General features: G+C 35.8%; 1 protein-coding gene across 1 annotated transcript in view; it reads left to right on the top strand.

Annotated features, from left to right (window-relative positions):
• Positions 1-22,414, top strand: part of UNC13C (unc-13 homolog C) — a 212,384-nt gene that overhangs the window by 172,508 nt on the left and 17,462 nt on the right. Inside the window, exons 25-31 of the mRNA XM_042804059.1 lie at positions 130-207; positions 4,658-4,735; positions 5,159-5,188; positions 12,591-12,679; positions 14,914-15,063; positions 17,777-17,900; positions 21,309-21,365. Coding sequence (XP_042659993.1) covers positions 130-207; positions 4,658-4,735; positions 5,159-5,188; positions 12,591-12,679; positions 14,914-15,063; positions 17,777-17,900; positions 21,309-21,365 — 606 coding nt within the window. The remainder of the gene's footprint in view (positions 1-129; positions 208-4,657; positions 4,736-5,158; positions 5,189-12,590; positions 12,680-14,913; positions 15,064-17,776; positions 17,901-21,308; positions 21,366-22,414) is intronic.

The raw sequence follows: 22,414 nt of genomic DNA on the forward strand, positions 1-22,414 counted from the left end.
CTGTATACTAAATGTGTAAGCACCTGTAAAATCTATAACTTGTATAAACCTCATTTTTTGTGTTTTTTTTAATTATTTTTGTTTTACACGATGTAATTTACCATTAAAAATATTCTTCTCCTCTCCTAGACTATCAACAAAGTGCTTCTTCAGTATGCTGTAATTATTTCAAATTACTTCAGCTCATATTGTGATAAAGAAAATGTGGTGAGTAAAAACCTGTGTTTTGTTTCTGCCTCAGAGATTACCTTTAAATGACTTACTGTACTTTTTGAAAATGTAATCACTTTTGTATCTGAGAAAAAGAATGAGTGGAGGAAGGGATTTTTGTTTTGCTTTATTTTTTAATAAGGTCAACATCTTTTCATACTTGTTTACATTGCTGTATAAAAGCTGGAATACCTGGAATTAGTTAAGAATTTCAGTATTAAAGTAGAAAAAACTTTACAAGATGGCCAGAAACACTCCCTAGATAACAGCCTTATACAACAGTGAATGTATCTTCATCTTTTTTTCCAAACAGAAGAAAATATTTTTGAGTTTTCATTTTGCATTGGCTTGCTTCTCCTTTATCAATGCATTCATTAGAGAGTTTATAAGATCATTGTTCCCTGTGCAGGGAGTGTGTGCAGTCTTTTCTGCTACTACCACTGATGCTCTGTGCTTTATCCATGCAGCAGTGAGATCATGTGCTGTTTTGTGCCTCACTGCTTACAAGGGACTCCCTAATGAAGGACCAGATTGCCATAGACTTACAAATAAATGAGATAATGGACACTAAAGATGTGGCTAAGCAAATCAAGACACTCTCAATAGCTGAACATAACCAAGGAAAACTGTTCTTGAAAACTGACTTTTCAGTATCCTTGATATTCAATCAAAGCTAGTACTACTGAGGCAGGCATCATTTAGCAATATGTCTGCTATATTTAGTAGTATGTTGTACAAATGTATTAATCTACAATTAGATAAATAACTGCAGCACCAACCTCATACTATTCACCTTTAGTGGTACAGCCCTTATATAGCTCATACAAAGATCTCAGCTATACTTGTCACATCCCTGTGCGTGTCTTGAGAATGCACTCATTCCTTCCAGTGCTCTCTGTAGTGTGAGACCGTGTCATAATCTCCAGGTCACCAGCATACACACAATAATGGAATTCAGAAAGACATCTATTGCAGCTAAATGTCAACTATTGATGGTTCTTATGAGCAGCATTACAAAAGACTAAACTTAGTAATTTTTGAGGCCACAGATATATTTGCTAGGAGAGACTTATACCATTCTGTTCCTTTTACATAATTTTATCTAAAATATAATTAAGAAATAAAAATACCAAACTCAAAACTTTATTATTAAGTAGAAGTTTTATATACAATTTTTACAGAGGAGTGACTTTTATGTATGTAGATGTGTCATGTCTCAGATTTAACTTCCCGCTTCAGATATTTTCAACCTTGAAGCCATTTGCAGTGAACACATGGAGAAGACTTGCTGTAATATATATCCACACATCTTTATTCTGGCAGTACTAAATCTTTTTAGCATCTGAAAAGTGTAAAAGCACCAGACCAAGTTTGCCAATCTCTGTGTAATGAGAATCAGTCATAGCTGTAGAAACACTAGGAAATATGCCAGTTCGACTAGACTAGACTAGACTAGACTAGTTCAGCTGTAAGGGACCTTCATCATCTAGTCCAACTGCCTGACCAATTCAGGGTTGACCAAGTTAAAGCATGTTGTTAAGGGCATTGTCCAAATGACTCTGAAACACTGATCGCCTTGAGGCATTGACCACCGCTCTAGGAAGCCTGTTCCAGTGTTTGACCTTCCTCTCAGTAAAGAAATGCTTCCTGATGTCCACGCTGAACCTCCCTTGGCACAGTTTTGAATCATTCCCATGTGTCCTGTCACTGGATACCAGTTGACATATGGTAGACCAGCTCACCATATTGCCAGGTTTTTTCCCCATAATCTATCAGGATGTAAATCTGCAAGCATTTTTAACTTTACAGAGACACCTTTTACATATTCCTTACCTCTTTCCCCTCCAGGGTAAATACAGAACTGAAAATAACACAATACTTCCTTGTATGGAGGAGTAAATTTATTACACATCTTCTACTTTAACGTTAATCAGTCCAAACCAAGCTTCGTCTAAAAAAGCCTGTCTCTGTATTTGACCCAATATGAGCCATAACTATTCTCAAAAAGTAACGTAAAAAATAATTAAAATTTTTAGCTATTTTTTTCCATTTATTTCAATTTAATGCTAATATTAAATAAAACTTACTGCTTTCTAGAGTAAATCAGTTTTGATAAATAGCGTTGAGTTGTCAGGACAAACTGTGTAGTCTTTTGGCCTGTCCAATGTGATTGTTTTAATTGTCATAGTGATTGATTTCTGAAGTCACCCTGGTATGCCAATCTTTAATAAGGCTTTAGACAGAATTAATCTTATTATGGTATAAAGTACTATATCAAATGCCTTTGGGGGACAACTTATTTTTAACATAAGCTACCTTTTTGAAATACATACTTTTAGCTTAATAAAAGACCATTTGATCTGGTAATCTCAACTGTATTAAAAGTCCATCTCCTGCATTAGAGTTGACAGTAGAGATTAGAACAACTACTTTTTATGATTAAAGTTAGATTTTGGCATTCTTTTTGAGTCAATACTTTTACTATTTTTATTAAACACTATAAAATGTGCACATAAACTGTTCGAATATAAAGCATACCAAATGTGCTTTTCAAAAAGACATGTATCTAATGTAAAAACATCTTCTTCCACCTCCAGTCAGAGTTTACAAACAAACCTAGGTTTATGTATTGTACTTGCCTCTCACTTTTATGTGTTGTTGCATCTGGCTGCTTAATTTCTGTAAACTTCTGGAAAAAGTATTCTGAAGGGCAAGATGATAATGAAATATTAAGATGTGAATGTTTCTAAGCTCTGGTTCTGTTATTTACTGACAGCAATAGAAAATTTTCCATTGAGCCAAGGTAGGCTTAGGATCTGAAAGAGCAACCTTGGCTAACCTCAAAGGAAACTCTGAAAACTGCCTCAGTATGAAGTATTTATCTCATAGCTTCAGCATATTGCCAAAGGCATTTGCACTTGTTTTGAAGAAAATAAGGAAAATGTTATATTCAGCTACTTACTTCCCCGTCAGAAATTGTAGTCATTGATTTGTGATATTGCAGATAATTTCCAGAATAATTAATATGTCAGAAGAGAGAACATAACAAGAGCAGAGGACACAGTCTTAGTGATCATAAATTAATAGAAGATAGATAAACAAATAGAAGTGTAGTTTGCAGATTATTCAAGAGACACAAAAGCAGGTGATATTTCAACCATTATACAAAGCTAGCTCTCTTTTGCAGGAGGACAAATAGCATGCTTTACTGGGAAGCATCAATGTAAGTATTCAGGAGTTAGATTAAATTTCTTTTTTTTCCTTCAGTTGAGAAGGACTCTGACACCAAATTCCTTTGAGAGTCATGTAGAACTAATTAAAGCTAAATCATGTTATTGACCTTTTGAACGCCAAAATCTAATTCCACCATGTTTCAGCACTACATTCTATTAACTAGAAAAGTACAAATGAGTATCAATCTCTGTAATCATTCCATCACCTTCTTGTTGTCTGAATAAAGTATATGTGTGTTATTGAAATGCATCACTTCAGTGTCTAAATTAATCCAGTCAGGCACTAAAACACACTGACCTTTGCCAAACAGAACTCTTTTAGCAAGTATTGTCTTATTGCTTCCCCTGCACCACACCAAACTAGCATATAATGTCATCTGAGTACAGAAAATTCTAGTAATAGATCCTTTCTTCTATAATTTTGTACTAAGCTGCTCAATTTTACCTATGTTTTACTTTTTATCTTATCTTTATCCAGCAATTGCTGTCTTTTACAGTGTGGTTCTGTGTTCTGCCTTAAAGAAATGAGCTTAAACATCAATACTTTTAGACTAAAATAATATGATTACAAAAGTCTACTGCCTAATTCATTCATCAACTTTTCAAGCAATGCAAAATGTACATCTCTGAAATATTATTCTGTTATTAACAAAACTGCCTGATGATTTATTCAAATGCTTAAGCATCAGCATTACAGTGCTGTCAGTTTTCTGCAAAGAGTGGGTCTAGAAAGCACTCTGGCAATCCCTCTCCCTCAGTCTATTTTCACTTCCAAAGTACTTTGATCATTATTGTGTCTGTTCTCCAAGAGACAATAATGTACTACCTGCATTAATCCATCAGATGTAATTGTATTAAGTATGCATAGAAACTGCATGGGATATAAGGTCCAGGACGTGAAATACCGGGATCTGAAACCTGCCCAGCTGGTTGGGAGAAGGGCTTCAGTCTCCTTTGGGGCAACACTGTCTTAAGGGCAGAATGGGCGGTCACTGGCTATGTGGGTTTGCAGCCTGGGCAAGGAGGAGTGTGAACTAAAGAAGGAAGGGAAGGCAGCAGTGGCTGGGAACCTGAGATCCTCCTCTAAAAAACACAATTGCGTGAATGTAGGGCTGCTGAAGAACTGGTCTTCAGCCTGGAGGCTGTGAATACACATATTCATACATAAAAGGAACATAACATGCACTTTCTTACACTTGGTGTTCTCTTTGTAGCCCTGTATCTTGATGAACAACATTCAACAATTAAGAGTCCAGCTTGAGAAAATGTTTGAGTCCATGGGGGGAAAGGAGGTGAGTGATATTTGTTTCCAGGTTCATTCATAGTTCCTTAGAGATCATTAGCAACATGTTTTCAACTTAGTTACAACCTTCACTTCTGCTTGCAAAGAAAATCAAAATATTAAAAAAAAAAAAAAAAAAGAAAAAAGAAGAACTCTACAAGAACTATTTAATTTCCTGACAGTACTAGAAAGACCTAACACTATTTCACAGAAACATGCTAATGATCTGTAAAGTTCAACCAGCACTGGGTGTTTTGTGTTGCAATCTGTAGTGCCAGCTTTATTTTAATGTTTGTATTGGACTGTACTTTGCTTTTCTATGTATAGGTATGTTTTGCCTGTATCTGAAAATTTTGTAGAATACGTGCTTGTGCCTTGTCTGTAATGTGTCATGTCTTTGTCTAATGCCTTTGACTTGCAATCCACTGAGCAGAAGAAAGAAGGAGAGAGATTCTCTTATGAGGTTTGTGATAGTAAGCATCTTTTATTATTCTTGACCATATTTTCTAAGGCTAAGAACAGTCACATTTCCTACTAATTTCCATTGATGCATTTGTGTAATTCCCTATGATCTAAAATCAAAAAGAGCTATGCTTGGGCATACAGGCGACACTCTACATTTAAAAGTTTTACTGGGCAGATAGTGTAAAGTCTTTCAGAGTTTCTAAAAAACTCTATAAAACATTTTTTAAGTGCACTTTTCAGTATCTGAGAGCCTGCATGTATTAAAGATTTGGCACCGTTTTACCAAGAGCTGCAACTCAACAGTCCAGAACACGCTTAGCTTTATCTCCTTCGATATTTGAGAGGACTTTAAAGTGCCTGAAGTCCTGTCAACAGTAAAAGGACATATACATGTGCTTCAATACTTTGCTGATTGTAGCCTTTGACTGTTTTGAAAGCTAAGGAAGAAATTAACATCTTTTGAAGATAGAGAATCCTGTCTTCTTGTTAAAAAGGAGTGTTTAGATCATTAATATAATATCCTTATTATTAGCTGGCTTTAAAAAATAAGTTACACATACATCAGCTTTTTCTTGTTGAGACTATAGTTTGTTAGTTTCACAAAACTTTGATCTAATGTGATCACATTATAGAGGGAATTGGAAAATACATTACTTCATATTTCCACATCCACAGTGGGACTCTGCAGGGTAAGATGCAATTGCATGATGTGTCATGCAATGAATATCACCTTCCAAATGAACCTACAGATTAACTCTGTGGTGAGGAGGTTTTGTTGAGTTAGCAGGATCTTCCTGAAGCTGCCATGGCAAAAGTACGTGCTGCTCAAGAGAACATGAAATAAATTTCTGCAGCCATAAAAAATTTTATATCAAACTTTGAAAATATATATTTATCATCCAGATGTACCTGTGGTTTTTGTGATTCTTATTAATTCCTGTTACTCTGCCAATATTACAAATAACCTTGTCTTCCATGTTCTTATGTTCTGTGAAAAGTACTTTTGTATTAAGTTCTTGGATCCAATCCTACATGTTGAATGTCATGAATCCTAAAAACAGCTAAGTGTCAATAAATTCTGATGAAGGCAAGGGCAAAGGATAGTTGAGTAACACTTTATGTCTACATCTATCAAATTATTTTCAAATTATAATATTTTCTTGAATCTCCAAAATGTTGCATTTTCCTCAAGAAAATATGCTTCCTTTTGTTTCCAATAGCTTATATAATAAAAAAATATAGTCAAAAAATAACTAGGGTTTTTCATAGCAGTTTTCTTTCAAAATCTCTCATCACTTATTCTTTTTGCTTTCCCTTTTGATGTTAATGAGGATGAATTATTAAGGGTGTTACAGTATCAAAGCAACATTTCCTACAAATGTGGTGCAACATGCAACTCTTGGAGAGAATTTTGAGATATTTTTTCTAAAATCCCTATATTAGGTACCTAAAGCGCATCTGTGATTCACAGTCTAAGAAAAAATATCTAAAAAATATATGAAAAGTTTTGTTTGTTTCTCATTAGGGGAATTTCTTGAGGAAAAGTACATTCATGTTGAATTTCTTGTCACCCGTATCAGAGTGCCCCTAAAATATTTATCCTCAAATTGGAATGCATATTCCCCTAGCTATTTCAAGAGCATAAATGCTAATGGCCAATTTGCCTTATTGAACTGGTACTTATAAGAAACAAAGCCAGCAACAAAATCTGTAAGCAGTTTCCTTGCAGGGAGAAAATAGTTTAATATTTTGCTTGTGGAGGGCATAAAAAGTCGGATGATTTTCGGCAGAATAATGAGACCTATTTCAGTTGAAACAAAAGTAATTCTAAGAAAAATTAAATGCTGTTCATTTCCTCAGTGTCATATTGTGAGTAGTATGTCTTTCAAACTATGCAGTCAAAATATCACAGTCAAGCAGCAGTCTGTATGCTCAGAGCAAGCCTGCTGCATATTGCTGGGCAGGGAGCTCTATAAATAGAGAAAAACCTGGACTCTCAGCTCCCTTGCTGAACAATATGAGTTTCTTTATTAACTCTCCACTTCTGCTGTAGCCAAGCAGAAAGAGTATTTAAAAAATTATATAAATGAGGCCAGTCCACCATAATAAAGTAAAAGTAGTGAAGTAGGATCCAACCCACTGTCTTTTTTAAAAAATCAAGTCCAAAATAATGGGAACAGATCATCATAATGTAGAATTTTGGTGGTTTAGCTCATTTGTTTCGTCTAAAATGAGTGTCTACATTTGCACTAAATCATTTTTTCATGTCTGACAAGTTGGAAGCTGATAAAAAGAAAAAAAAGTTAATGCTTGTGTTGCTTTTCACCAGATGGCAGAACATGGCAGGAATGAGTTACAGCAATTAGGCTCAAAAAAAAAAAGGTGGAAAGCAAAAGAAGGTTGTTTATGTATTACAGTATTACATTCACTGTAGGTAAATCATATTTCCACTCCAGTAAATTCAGTTCTGACTCTATATGTAATTCTTAGGAATTCCTGTAGAAATCTGTATGTGGTCCTGAAGACTTTGATGGGATGACAGAGGCCCAGACTTAAGCAGAATAGTTCTGAAGTATCCATCTCTAAATCTGTAAAATCAGACACCAAAGTATTTACAGAAGTGGCAGCCAAAGATCTCAAAAAGGAATTCGCTGTACCTAGATAGTTGGTGGAAGGGTTGGAGGGGTGATGCTATCAGAGACAAAAAGAGCCATTAAAGTGACAGATCTGATAAATACCCGTGTTTTTACTAGATGTACATATAATATGTAAAACTATTTTCTGAACAGAGGTAGCCAGCTGGCCCCACTAGAAAACTATAAGCAATGAGACCTGTGAAATTTTAGATAATTTCAGTGGAATTCAGATTAGAGAGGTTCCATTTAACTCATGCAAAAAAGTAATTTGCATCTCTGTAGTTTCCTATAGAAACACTACCAAAATTTGCAGTTAACAAGTCCATACTAGCACACATTAATTACAGCATGGAATAGCTCAATCTAACACATTATGTCAAAAGCAGCCAAATTCATCAGATCTTTAACTCTTTTCCAGGGCTTGTATGTATGAAAATTTCAGTTTTAGACAAGCAGCATTTGGAAACAATGATGTTCAAATATTTATTTCTTCTTTTTCAACATTACATTATTCTCTGCTTTTCTTTAGCATTCAGAAAAATTCAAACTTCTAATTATTTATTTAATAATCCATAATTAACAGATCTTATAAAGCATGCCACCAAAATTATTAGTATGTTCTGTTGTGAGTAAAAATTAACTGTTATTTAAGATGGTAAAATAGCAGAAATATTTATGAACCTAAGAAAACCAAGCAAAACAAGAATTAGTAGAATGATTTATGTGTTAACAGGGTAATAATATTTCCACTACCAAAAGAAGTTTGTTCTTCAGAAAAATTCAGATTTTGACACCTGAGCAACCTACCAATATATTTTAAGTCTAGCCCACACATGCTGTGAACTGTAAATGGAACCCAAGAAGCTAAGGGATAAATGGTGTTCTCTCTCTTTTGATGCTTAAATTAAATATTGGACATTCATTACATTCATCTTTTTTTTCCCCCAACAATAATCTGCTCAGCTAGGGATTTTTTTCTTTTATTTTCCTGAAAAATTGTTCAGGCATGGTTTTGTTTTTCCTTCTTCATCAAAGTCTATGGAGCAGATGAGACTTGAGGAGAAGTCTCCAATACTGTAGATACTTTATTTTCATATCTGTATATCCCTATATGACATCTTCTCAGATGCAGATCAACATTGTCTTTTGTCTCACTTTTATCCTTTCCTTCTGGTTGATTGCAAAGTAGGGTACCGTTAGGGCTAGGTTAGCCCTGTAACTCGTCATTTATTCACATCTTGGTGGCTGAGATTTCTGCAGCTGAGCTCATCTGTATCCATTTACTTAAACTGCTACTAGTAGCAACTAGTATGAAGAATTACAGATTGTATTTACCCAAATTCTTATACACTTCTCTTTTATGATAACTCTGCACTATCCAGAAAGAGATTGGCTGATGAAACAGAGATGGTTGTTTTTATTGTTACTCCCTTGCTGGTAAGCAATCTCAGCCAAGGCAAGAATGCTGAGGACTTCTCTTAGTCACTGGAAAGTCATAGATAAATGAATTAGTCTCTTCATCACTGATTTGCCTCACTGGGAAACTTACATTCTTTACATAGTGGTTTTGAGAGCTATGTGTTACTGTCTCCAGTAGTGAGTGTTGTGATGTCAACCTAGATAAGTCTTGCAGCTTGTCAACCTCATTAAGGCAAACCATTTGCACAGTGCTATAGTGCATTTCTCAAACAATGTGTTCCTGAGATTAAGCAAACCTGGTATAAAATGTGTTAGCAGCAGTTGTTCAAACAACTGCTGAAATAATAGTTCCTTCTAAATCACAGATAAAATCCCTTTTTGTTCTTGTTGTTGCAAAACTGTGATGTTTTTCACAGTGTAGTCATGTCGTAACCTACAGCCTTTTAGAATATTTAAGAGGGAGAGAATAGCTCTTCCTGCTTCCACTGAAATTTTTTCCCCACAGATATTTTGGTTTTTCAGTAAGGCATAATAGCCAAACATATTTATCATACTAAGAAAATGAATTGATAAATTTATGCATGAAACATAATATATACAGAAGATAATCCACAATAGTTAGCGTATGTGATGTGTAGAGGTACCAAAAGCTGACTGACCTATCTCTACTGCACAAAGCCATCCTAAAATGATCTTTACCAGTTGTGAAGTCCCCCCAGAATATGGGAACAGTCGTAATAGCTCCCATCTTAGTTGTACCATATCTGAAAAAAAAAAAACAACAGGTCATGGCTGTGGTACACTTGGATGATGCCAATTAAGGGCTGATGCCTGAGGACCCTCTGGTCTGCCCTGGGAACACACTAGCACATAGAAGGCACATGGTAAAATAAATGAAAAGTGCACATTTTAGTCCTGGTGAGACACTCAAATTACCATATTTTCCAGTAGTTAAACAAAAATAACAACAGCATTTACAAATCTTGCTAACATATTCTTAGTCATCACAACATCACCAGGTGCCTAGCACCTGGATGGTCAGCCGGCATATCTCTTTATGTTCCACTCCTCCCTATGACACTGCATTAATAAGCATGAGCATGTGTATACACAAGGCTGGATGTCCTGCTAGATGCCTCCAGCTGTGCACACACAAACCTGTTCATGCAATTTGTGAGCACAAAGCCCTCTAAAACATCTAGCCCTTGCATGCACCTTTCTATAATGTGTGTTATGTCCACAGTCTGATATTAGTATTTAATCCCATTTTGGCCAGACTAAATCCAATTCCAGGTGAATTTAGCAAATATACTGTGTTTTCTGGTTATCACAACAACCTCTGATAGAAAACAACTACATTGGCCCTTGTAGTCCCAGTAACAAGATGATTCTCTAGCTTGTGCATGATCTGGTAAGAAATTTTGAGTCTTCTGCCTGCCCAGTATTTTGTGCTTTCTCTGATGCGTACCATGTTCAAAGTGAATGCTTGTGTGTTCAGTATTTGTTAAATGTTAATATTCTACTGGTCTTAAATTTGTGTTCTGTATATATCCCACCAAATGGGGGTTGTATAATTTCCTAGTGAAATGCATTTCCTGGAAAAATCTTTGCCTTTGTTAGTAAACTCTTAACTTTGTTAACTGATATAGACATTTCAGTAAAATTAGCTTTTTTTATCCCTGCTTTTCCTGTGAAGGAAAACAATCACTTTAAGTGTATGAACAGTCAGGGTGTATGTGCTAGGGAAACTACTAAGACATGAAGTGGAGAAGCAGCAGAACTTACCTCGATGCAAAGTAATTAAAAACTAAATCACTAAGTAGTCACTGTTAAAATATGAGTTTCTCAGATTAGAAAGATGCTCATCACTGAGCATCTTCTAAAGGATGTCTGGCAATCCCCCTTGTCACCTATTTCAGCTTTTTGTCAAAAAATGTAATGAATATCTTGGATTTTCTATGCTTTCACATGACATATAACCTCTAAGGAGAGAAAGGATGGTGTAAGATCAGAACACAGTAGATCTTTGGTCATGTTTCAGAGTTTGTTTTTCTTTACTTTGCCTTAGAATTCCTGTTTAGTCTCATGTAAGTTATCCAGTGTGTTGTGCACAGCTTCCCCTTGTCTCTAAAGTATGATTAAAAGAGCTGACCGTCTGCACCATAGTACTCTGAAGCATCAGAGAAAGAATAAACATGAAGCACTACTCATGCAGTTGAAAGATATGAAAACACAAATAAAGTCAGACTTGATTATGTATTCCAAATGCACATTTTCCTTTGAAATTGTCCGAATATCTGTATCTGACCTTATTGCAGAACAGAGCCCAGAATTTGAGAATTATCATTGAAAATCATTCCTTCACATTGTGATTTAGATAGCTGAAAGACTTGGAATATCAGCTATTAATTCACATTCAGCTTTTGATCCTGGTGATCGTCAATCATATTCCACAATGGACTGTAACTATTTTTCCTAAAAGCTAAAGCTCAAGGAGACACAAAAGGTCTTTTTTTATTTTTTAATTTGAAAAAGAATGCACAGCAAATAAACAAGCTGCTGATCAATATCAAAGGAGTACCTTTTTGATTAAATATCTATGCACGGATCGCTATCCCTTTAAATGTTAAACTATATTTTTCCCCTGCATTCTCTTTTTTCCTATGTTTAGAAAACCTATATCAGAGAGGTACAGGAGCTGGTCTCCCTGTACATCAGAATGTGTTGCTCTGTGCTTGAATTGTGTATGTTTTAATGGCTTTTAGAAACAGAAGTACTGAAATTCAGTAGATTGCCTTCCCTCATACTGTATCCGTAGAAGCAGCATGGATAGCCTTCAAGCCATCTTTTCCAGTGTTGGCTGTTCTACTTTTACACTTTGCATTGATGGGAATATGGAAACATCTTGTACACAAATCACAAAAAACATACTGACATTGATGAAATGTACAAAAAGTAATTGACAGAGAAAAAGATCTTAGGTACTAACTTCTCTTGCATCCTTCTCTTGGTACGCCTTGTGAAAACCATTTGCCTGAATAATGATAGCTGTAATATTGTGACTGCCAACACAATTTGCACCATCCAATAGAAAGCTGTTATTTAATGGCACAGTTTTGATATTTACAAATACAATTCTTCACTATTATGATCAAATAGTTTCCTTTAAATGGTAATTGAATTTTTAGGCCTACCAAAGCAATCATGTGTTGTAACAGGTGTTTCCATGTTTGGTTTTCCATAGTGCAGTGTTTCATTGCATATAATTCCTAATTCATTAATTGTAATGGAAAACCCAAAAACATAGTGTGTAAGTAAAATAGAACATTACTTATCTCTTTGCAGTTGGATCCTGAAGCTAGTGTTGCTCTAAAAGAACTTCAGGTGAAACTTAGCAATGTATTGGATGAACTCAGCGTAACATATGTTACAAGGTAACAAACCCATTTTATTGCAAACCTTAGAGAAATATCCCTTTTCAAAAATCTACCTCGTTGATTAAGTCTAGGAGGTTGTTTGCATGTCCTGAGGTACAGCTTGCTTCTGCCCTGATGAAGTGATGTGCGTGTGTGTGTGTGTGTGTGTGTGTTTAGACTGTGAAACATACAGCAATAACCTCACTGTAAAGAAAACTGAAAATCATCTGTGAGTGTGAATATGTTACAGAGGTGAGGCTGATGACTTTTGTTCTGCTTTTTGGAAAACAAAAATTGTAGGTTTGTTCTTGCCTGATGTTAAACTTTTCTCTCTGACCATGCTTATGTTACTTCCTGAGACTGACAGCATTTCCCAAGCAGCCTGCCTCAAACAGGGATGTCTGCCTGTGTTTAGCCTGCTTCAGATGGTTTCTGTGAATGGCCTTCTTGGGTCATTTGCTTGCCTGTGGCTCTGCAAAAATTGTCTGCTGAGCCTTACTCTCAAAATCTTTCACTAATCAGGGTGCCCACTAGTCTTGAAAGAGCATGGTGCTGTGCCAGCAGTGCCTGTGCTATAAGAATCTGCAAGTCATTTTTGCTTCAAATTAGAAGGGAATCTAAGAAAGAAGGATTTGCGCTGTAGTGGTGTTCATTAAGCAAAATCTGTAGTTGCTGATTTAATCCATCGATGAACCATCTGGGTGGAGAGTGTGCACTTTTTCTGAGTGCGCTTAATTTGTCATAGTGTCTTGCTTTATCTTTGCTCCCAGGCCCTGATTCTCCGACCATTGACAGTGTACAAATATTATTTCTTTACAAGGTTTCTTTTTGAATGAGCCAACCAGGTTTCTGCAAAGGAAAACCTGGGAATAGCTCAATCTAGGATATACTCGAGATAGCTAGAACATTCCCCATGTGTCAGTTTATTGCTGGGATTTGTGAAGTTAAAAATGTTAGAAAGATGGCTACTGTCAAAATAAGTCAATGCATTATTTTGGCTTTTATTGGAGAGACAGTCCCAAGGATTTACATGAGCAGCTTCAATAGCAGCTTCATATTGATTTTATCTAGGGCTTTGAAGTGTATAGGTAAGGTATACATCCAAGTGTACTTGGAAAATTTCCAATTTTTCCAGTTGTTTCACATGGAGATTTGCATTCTGGTTTTATGATTAGCTATATAACTGGAACAGCTTACTGCCTAATTATGTTTCTTTTCTCTCATAGTAAATTCTCTTTCACATTCCTCAAGTTAATCTTTGCCATTTATCTTTTCACATTAATAGACTTGGTATATTTATTGCCTCTCTTTTGCATTTCTGTTCATAAACTAATCCTTAACCAATTCAATTCATCATAAATCAATTAATAAACCAAAATACCATATGTGAAGAGTCTTATTCTGCCTCTGAACTGTTGACTCTGATTAACTGCTGTTCTGCATTGTTTAAACATATTGACTGAAGACTGTATCACATCAATGATACTAGAAGACTGTCAGACATGTTGCTCAACCACATCACTTGGGAAACAGAACAGTTTTCAGAAAAGCTGAATAGATACAACTTGAGGGGCACAAATTTGTTCATACTCACCTTGAAATGGAAAGATTCCTTCCAGGAGGAAGAGTCTAACTATTTCATAGTGGGGGTTTTTGTGAAAGAATATTTTACACAGTCCAAATGTTTTAGATCTCTCTAGTTGCAAAGAAGTAAGCAAAGCTTCTGACAACACTGAGTTTGCGTGAAACCCAGGGAAAAGTCAAACTGAGCCAAACAGGGCAAAATCAGTAGAAGTTTCCTATATGTGCTCAAGAAGAATATCAAAGCTTGGTTCATTTAATCATCAAGAGAAAAATAATTGGTAGTCATCTGTTCCTGTTGTCCTTACATCAAAAATAAAATCTTGAGAAATTGTTGCTAGCTGGTAGTCAATCATACCCTAAATTACAGAACCTGATACATCTATTTCTTTCAGAAAATAATTAATTGACACACCTACAAAGGCATGAAAAGCGTAATGACAGAATGGAAACAAGGGAGAAAAAAATCAAAACATTAATTAGTTATATGAGCTGTAAGCCTCAGGAAGAGATATTTTTAGTCTGTAGCACCTGCAGTATCTTGCATTTGTGAACTTTCCATCATTGCAGAAAAGATTTAAAACTTGTAGAAGAACCTGATGCAAAATGATAAATGTTGTTTTCTATCCCAGAATTCTTTCATTGTCTTTTTTTTTTTTTTCATCCTGTAGTTTCCAATTTATTATTGAAGATTGTGTAAGGCAAATGAGCAACGAATTGAATCAAATGAGAGGAAGTGGGAATGCAGCAGCCAATAAGAACAGTGCAGCCATTGATGCTGAGATTGTGCTTCGGCCTCTCATGGATTTCCTGGACAAAACGTAAGTGTGGCAGATTAGGAACTGGACGCAACAGTCAGGAATACTTGGGTGTACCCTGAAGCATCAATAATACCTAGAAACACTCTGTAGCATTTTTAACATTTGTAGTATACAAATATACATACGTGCAGGATACTATGCTTAACCTGTTTACTTACACTAAGCAATTTCTACAAAGCTACATATTTGCTTCTCTATGTCTTGCCATGTTTTGAGTCATTACAAAGGAGCTAGTGTGTGGTCTCTCTTCCCCGAGCTGCGGTATAAAGATTTCCTATACTGAAATTGTCTGGCATTTGTTCTAGGCTGGCACCTGGTGTCCCCCTGCTTATTAATATGTACTTCTGTGTCCCCAAAAACCTGATCACCATTTAAAGATTTACTGAGCAGCTTGAGTTTTTGCAGATGGTAAAAAGCTGCATTTTTAAGTAGTCCTGCATACTCACTCTGGTCCCTGAAAGTAAGGGTGTCTTATCTTCTCATCACCCAGCAGTAACAGGACCAGCTGTTCTGAAAGGCCATGTGCAGCACAGGCACATCTGTAAGCGTCTAACTGTCTTTGGTCAGGTCATTACTGGTACTTGTGAAACACCAGTGGCCTTTTGCTGGAAGCGACTGTGAGAACAAGCAGCATGACACTGATCTCATGCCTCAGGTCTCAGTCACACGTACATGAGTTACATACCCTTTAACCTTTTGGTTCCTTGTGTATATATCTCCTATCCAGACATTTTAAAAGTGAAAGTGAGAAAGGTGTGCTGAGGGAGAATCTGGCTGGAAGCAGAACAGGAAGCATAACCAGGAGGAAGTGTCTGGGCAGGACTGGGGTTAAGGCTGGAGCTGTGAGAGAAGATATGAGGAAGGGACTGAGCTGGGCAGAGAGCAGGCTCAGGGAAGCCTGTGACTTCCAGAAGTCACCATGCAGAGCCTTTGCAGGATGTTGGGACTAGCAAGACCTAAGTCAAAGGTTGATTGTAAGAATTGATTCATAACTGACGTTTCCTTCTCCAGGACATTACTTCACTTCCTTATTGTTTCCAAAAAGGGGACTGATGGGCTTGCTATCTTAGAAACACAACTAGAATCACAGCTCCCAAGTGTACATATAGCCAAAGTCTAAAAGTCAGTGGCATAAAGGGTGGGGGAAGAAATTGAAGGGGATTTTCAGTTTTATTTGGGTGGTTCATTTCTCTAGGCTTCATTTTTTGAGGGCTTTGCCAATCACATGAACTTCAGTGACAGCTGGCAATGGGAAAATGCTTATTTTATGTATTTGATAAGCTTTGACTATTTTTGCAACACTGTCAAGTGCAGTGCCTGGATTCCTAGCTTGGAAAAAAATTTTAGCTACTTTATATGTATGTCAGCCTTTTATTTTTAGCAATCTACCTAGTCCTGTGTGTTAAGTTGCAAGAGGGATATGTGTTGCTTTAAAGCAGTATGGTTTTAAATTTTAATTATCTTTAAGACATCTAGTCATAGCACAAGTCTTGAAGAAAAGCCAAATATGTTTATGCGCTTACATTTGCTATCCTAAACTCATCATTTAAAAAACTGGGTAAACTGACTTTTGCCTGTCAGATTCAATTCCAGATTGCCATTTCTCAAAGCTGTCTGCATAGTTTCTTAGACATTTAATTGAATACTGACATAATGGAAACAAAAATGGGGTTTAAATTACTGTCTGAATAGAAAATATTCCTCACCACAGGAACATTAAATAGAATTTTAGTGGATGCTAAACCCATGCACAGAAAATGAAGATGCGAAATTTAAAAAAAAAAAAGGCCAAAACCAGCAATCTGCTAGAGAATACAACTTTTCATATAAAGATGTATTTACAATAGTATTATAAATGTACCATGTTATTATGGTTTGGATTTTAGCTATTTCTTAATTATGTTTTTATTTATGTGCTTATTAAGGGTAGCTAAGATGCTAGAAATACGAATTGGCATATTTATGATGTGATATGTATAATGACTTTACAATATTTATTTTTACATTAATAGACTAGACATAATTCTGTAAAATTCCCCACATACACATTTGTGTGATATTATTTTGAAATATTTTTTCCTGTGCCTGAAAACTGCCGCACTTTATTCTTGATGCTACTTATTCATGTGATGCATACAAGATGGTTTTTGACTATACTCCTAAGTTAAAAAAAAAATCTAAGTATATGGAGCCTCCAAAAATGTAATTTTACCATTAGGAATAGATAGTATGATTGCACAGACATGCCAGTGTATAGAAATAAATGGTTACAAAGGTAGCTCTGAATTTGCATTAGTTATCAATACCTAGTTCTACATCACAGTCAAAATATAAGACAAGGGAGATGTTTAGATTTTATTTTTAAGATATAAACAAATTATATATCAAAACTTTAATTTAGGGGCTTGAGAGTGCTAAATTGTATCATCTGTCACACTTTATAGCTCATCATCATTTTGCATTTTTGATAAATATATATAATATATTAAGCAATAAATTGGATAGTGGAGATTTACATGATTTTATAATCTGCAAGTCTTTCTTTCTACCAAAAAGATTTACTGATAATATTGCAAAATAAGCCATTGAGAAATCCTTATTGGTAGAGAAAAACTAAACCATAATGGCCATTAATCTGAGCATATAGTGATACAGCACTTCTGAAGTCTTAATGATAGTTTTGGAGACTGGTTTGTGTTTTGTTTTATTCCAGTTTAAGTGTCTCTGCGAAAATCTGTGAGAAGACAGTTCTGAAACGGGTTTTAAAAGAGCTATGGAAGTTAGTCTTGAACAAAATAGAAAAAAAAATTGTGCTTCCACCACTGACGGACCAAACCGTAAGTGTCCCAGGAGTAGTTCACAGATGTTATAAAGGATTGTAATAATGTGCTTAATCAGGTGTTTGCCAAGGGGTCTGATACTATCCTTTTCTGTACCTTGACCAGAAGGAATATATTGACTGTATGAAGTGTGTTGCTCTCTAGTGTTTCAAAGCAGTGTAGCTAGGTTGCTCTTCTATAGCTGGTGAGGAAGACCTTGCTCTTTCAGACCTTGCCCCAACTTGGAGCAGTTTTTATGAATGCAGTATAAAAGAAACCGAATCACTGCCTTTGTAGCATGCTTTCATTTAAGTTCGATTCTCTTGGTGTCATCATGCACACTAACACTAAGAGTGTTCCTTACCCTTCCCACCTGCACCAGAAATTCAATCACTTCCATTTTTGCAGCTCCCAGAAAGCCAGGAATGCCTCATCCCACTCTCCAGTTCTGCATACTGTGCCATTTCTCATCTTGAGGCAGCAATTAGCATCAGGAAGTTGAAGCCAATTTTAGCTCTAAAGTTTGGTGCTATTATAATAGCAGACTTGATAGGAGATCCTCTTTGGGCAGGGCTCAATTTACAGCCTGACAAGAAGAGGGAAAGAATCTGTAAGTTAATACGGAAAGTAGTGCTGCTACACACAAGACCAGTGTGGGTGGTGGCCTGACATGAACCCTGAGTGGTGACAGAGCAGAGGGCACCAGTAAAATCTGATTTTAAGGAGGCTGGTTTGGAGTGCCTTTTTTTAATTGCTTTTTACTTTTGTGAGGGACTGGGATAACATAAATGTTAATTTGTGTTTTCAATCTCATGTAGAATAAATTCACCATTTTTATGACAAGCTAATCATGACATTCCATAGCGTGCCTCTGGGCAACTTTACTGTATACATCCTATGATATCGGTTAAACTGCTAAAAATCAATTGGTCAGTATCCATATGTTAAAGACATATCATTAAATCATATTATAATATATTAAAGATACATGAAAGAATATTGCTGGAGAGGTAAGAGAAAATCTAATGGAACATGTATAAATGGTGTTAAGGTAGTAATGAAATAACCTGAGCTATTAAAACTTCTAGACTAGAGATAATCACAAGATCATAGCCAGGACTCCTGAATTCACCGTATTTCTTCATATTTACTATAAGGCTCTTATTTACTGTGCATAATTAGGAACAGCCTCTCTTTCAATGAGTAACTGTGCCAAATTTATATTTCTGAGATTTTTAATTTCCTTTTCAATTTCATTTTGGTGCAAATTTTACTTGCAAATACATAAGTAACATTTAAGTTGGGTAACTGCATTTCCCATCCAGCCTTAGGAGCATTTATTAGCTTCAAGCATGATCAGTTGTTACACTCTGATTCCTAGAACAGCATGATTCAGAGTTAAGGAGGGTTTCTATTGCTTTTTTTTAATTGGTTGCCAAGAATACAGATTTACTTGTCAAAGACTTAGGAAGCCCACTTGGACAATAGCACAGTATGTTTCAGTTAGGATAATAAAACATTTTTTCAAACATTTCCTGCTAAGAGTTTGAGTGTACACCTTTATTTAAAAAACAATACAAATATTTTAGTCTTTCAACCGTAGTGAAAATAACCTTTGACTGCCAGCTGAACACAGATTTTGGTTCATCTGCCTGAATCTGCAAGCAGCTCTGTTGTCCTTACTGATGGTCAAAAATCACACCAAGCAATAAGCTGTAACAGTGACATTATAGCCCATTTCAAAAACGCTTATTCCAGTCATTAAACTATGAGTGTGCATCTGGAATGCAAAACTTCCGCATTTCAGCCACAACAGAGAAAGGGTGGTGAAGAAGCAGAGACAAGGAGCCCTCCTCCCCCCCTCACCGAGAATGAAGAGTCTTCTGGATGGACATCAGATTAGTTGGTGGCCAAAGGTAGGAAGGCTCCTGTTTATCAGCAAGTTACTGATTAAAGGCAGAGACTGCGCCTATCATCCAGGGCTCTAAGACATTGTCACATGGTCAGCTGGGATTTCCACAAGTGATTGGCCCACAGTCTTCATAAAACTGAAATGACCCTTGCTGATCCATACGCACTGAAGAAACTTGAACCTCTGACTAGAAAATTGTCTGCAGCATATTTTTTTCCAAATTTTTCTCAACATTTTTATAATAGAAAATACAGTATCTTAAATATATTGTCTGTAATGACTAAGGAACATGAAAAATACGTACAATTACTGGAGTAGGCTTTCAGAATGTTTGCAGTATCACATGTGTATGCTACACTTAACCAGCTGCTGGGTTTTGCTAGTGGTAGCCTCTATATAAAGTGTTCCAGTTGGCAGGCATGGTGAAAGTTGTATAGCTAGTGGGATTTATTTTGCTACTTCTATTTACTATTGAACACACAATTAAACAAAATCAATGAAAAGTAAGAAACTGTAAGATGTTTCACTTTTGTACCCTTGAATATTACTTTTTCTCTGGGGGTGAGGCACAGACATTCAGAATCAGGGTTTATTTTTTTAATTGTTATATTTATCTTCCCATTTTCACTACCAAAAAATAATGAGAATTTAATCTGCAGTTCTGTATTACATCTTTTCCAATTGAACCATACAGAAGCAAAATTATTTCTGAAAATGGAAACCTTTCAGAACAGAGGGACTAATGAAAAATTGTTCTCTATTGTGCTACGTAAGTTGGACTGACTTTTTTTTTCCCCCTGAAATGCAGATATTCAGAACTATGTCTTGCTGAACTGCCAACTGCACTAGTAATTATATTTCTTGGAGTAACTGTGATTAAAAATGTGAGCATGAAATTATAGTAGGAATCTGTTTGTCTAAGATGAACATGTAGGCATTGGCCTTTGGTATCATGCCAGGATTTGGCTATTGTAAAATACTGGTTTAACTTCATAACACTTTGGTATCTTTTCTCAAAAAAGTGGCTTTAGCTTAACAGTACACCATTATGCTGTGTGTTTCTCAACTGAGGATTTCACTGTAGACATTTAAGCTTTTGCAGGTTCCTCAGGGCTGCTCACTTTCCATTATGATTATTATATTAACATAGCACCTGAGAGCTATGATTATGGACAAATATCTCACTGACACACTGTATAAAAACAATTCCAGCCTTAGCTTGAAAATATTAAATACAAAATGAGATAGCAGACAGGAGCACATGAAACCACTATCAACCGAATATGTAATATTTGTATCAAATATGGGATACTGGAGGAAATCATATTGCAGGCATTCAACTACTTGGCCTTATCAACTGAATGAAAATATATCTCACTTGTAATTGAAATTTTTGTTCAGCTTTGCAAAACAGTGACTTTGGCTAATGTCCTGGCAGAAAATAAGATCATGTTGACATAAAAACCAAACACGCTGTAGTGAGTTTGTTCCTTGAATTTTCAATGTGATTACAGGGGCCCCAGATGATATTCAGTGCAGCCAAGGATCTTGGACAACTGTCAAAACTGAAGGTAATGGGAGCCAAATAAAGCTGTGAATGGCTTTCTCTAATGAAAGAAATTGATGAAATATTAGTGACTGTGAGGCCAAGCCTCATGCCTCATTCATGTGCTTATTTACTATAATAAGATTGACTATGGCAGTAACTATGCATAGATGAGTAATGATTTTACAGCCTCATCAAAACCAAATTAAGAATAGAAGACTGCATGCTTATACACTGAAGTCATCACTGGATGGGTCAAGAAGATATCATTCCCATATTGCACAACTAGGCCTTATAAACATTAAATATCACAAAAAAAAATTATAAGATAGTTCTGTTCCTTTCCAGAACCAGTTCCGAAAAATTGTAAGGTGGGAATAGCAGTAATTTTTTTTCTGCATAACATTTATGGAATGTCTTGAAATAGAGCATGTGTCTCTACGATAAATTCGTCAGCACTACGTTACTGAAGTCTGTAATATAGTTGATGGAGAGCTTAGACATTTGATACTGATGGTGTCGGTTGTTTGCTTATCAATTTTGCCATTAGGGTTTCAGATTTTGGCAGAAATGTGGTAATTCATGATTCTATTAATAATTGCTCCATTTTCTAGAGTTAAAATGTTGCCTAACTAAATCACAGGATGCTTATTTTAGACAAAGACTTCACAGGACTGTAGTCATTTCATGTCTATTTAACTTATGTTCTAATATGAAACCCTTTTTTTTAAAATATGGGGGGCATTAACAATCACTAGTTAAACTGTCAGTCTTATTTTAAAAATTATTGCAGTATTATCTAATATAATTATTTAAACTTAAAATTTAACCTTTTCCCCACCTCCCAGAACAGAGAACTCATTCATCCTAGGAAAAGAAATAAAGCTACACAGATGCTTAGTATTAAACATTGGTTCTTTTTCCCTACAATCTATGTGTTCAAGAAACAACATGACTGCTCTACGTTTTAATTTGTTGTAAAAAGTCTGAAGTTGAATTAATCCCTGTTAATCTTAGGGGCTTGGGGGAATTTGGTGGTTTTGTTAGTTTATTTGTTCTTCCAAGAATAGACAG

The sequence above is a fragment of the Tyto alba genome, unplaced genomic scaffold (genome assembly GCF_018691265.1).
Source record: "Tyto alba isolate M040663 unplaced genomic scaffold, T.alba_DEE_v4.0 Super-Scaffold_41, whole genome shotgun sequence".
NCBI lineage: Eukaryota > Metazoa > Chordata > Aves > Strigiformes > Tytonidae > Tyto > Tyto alba.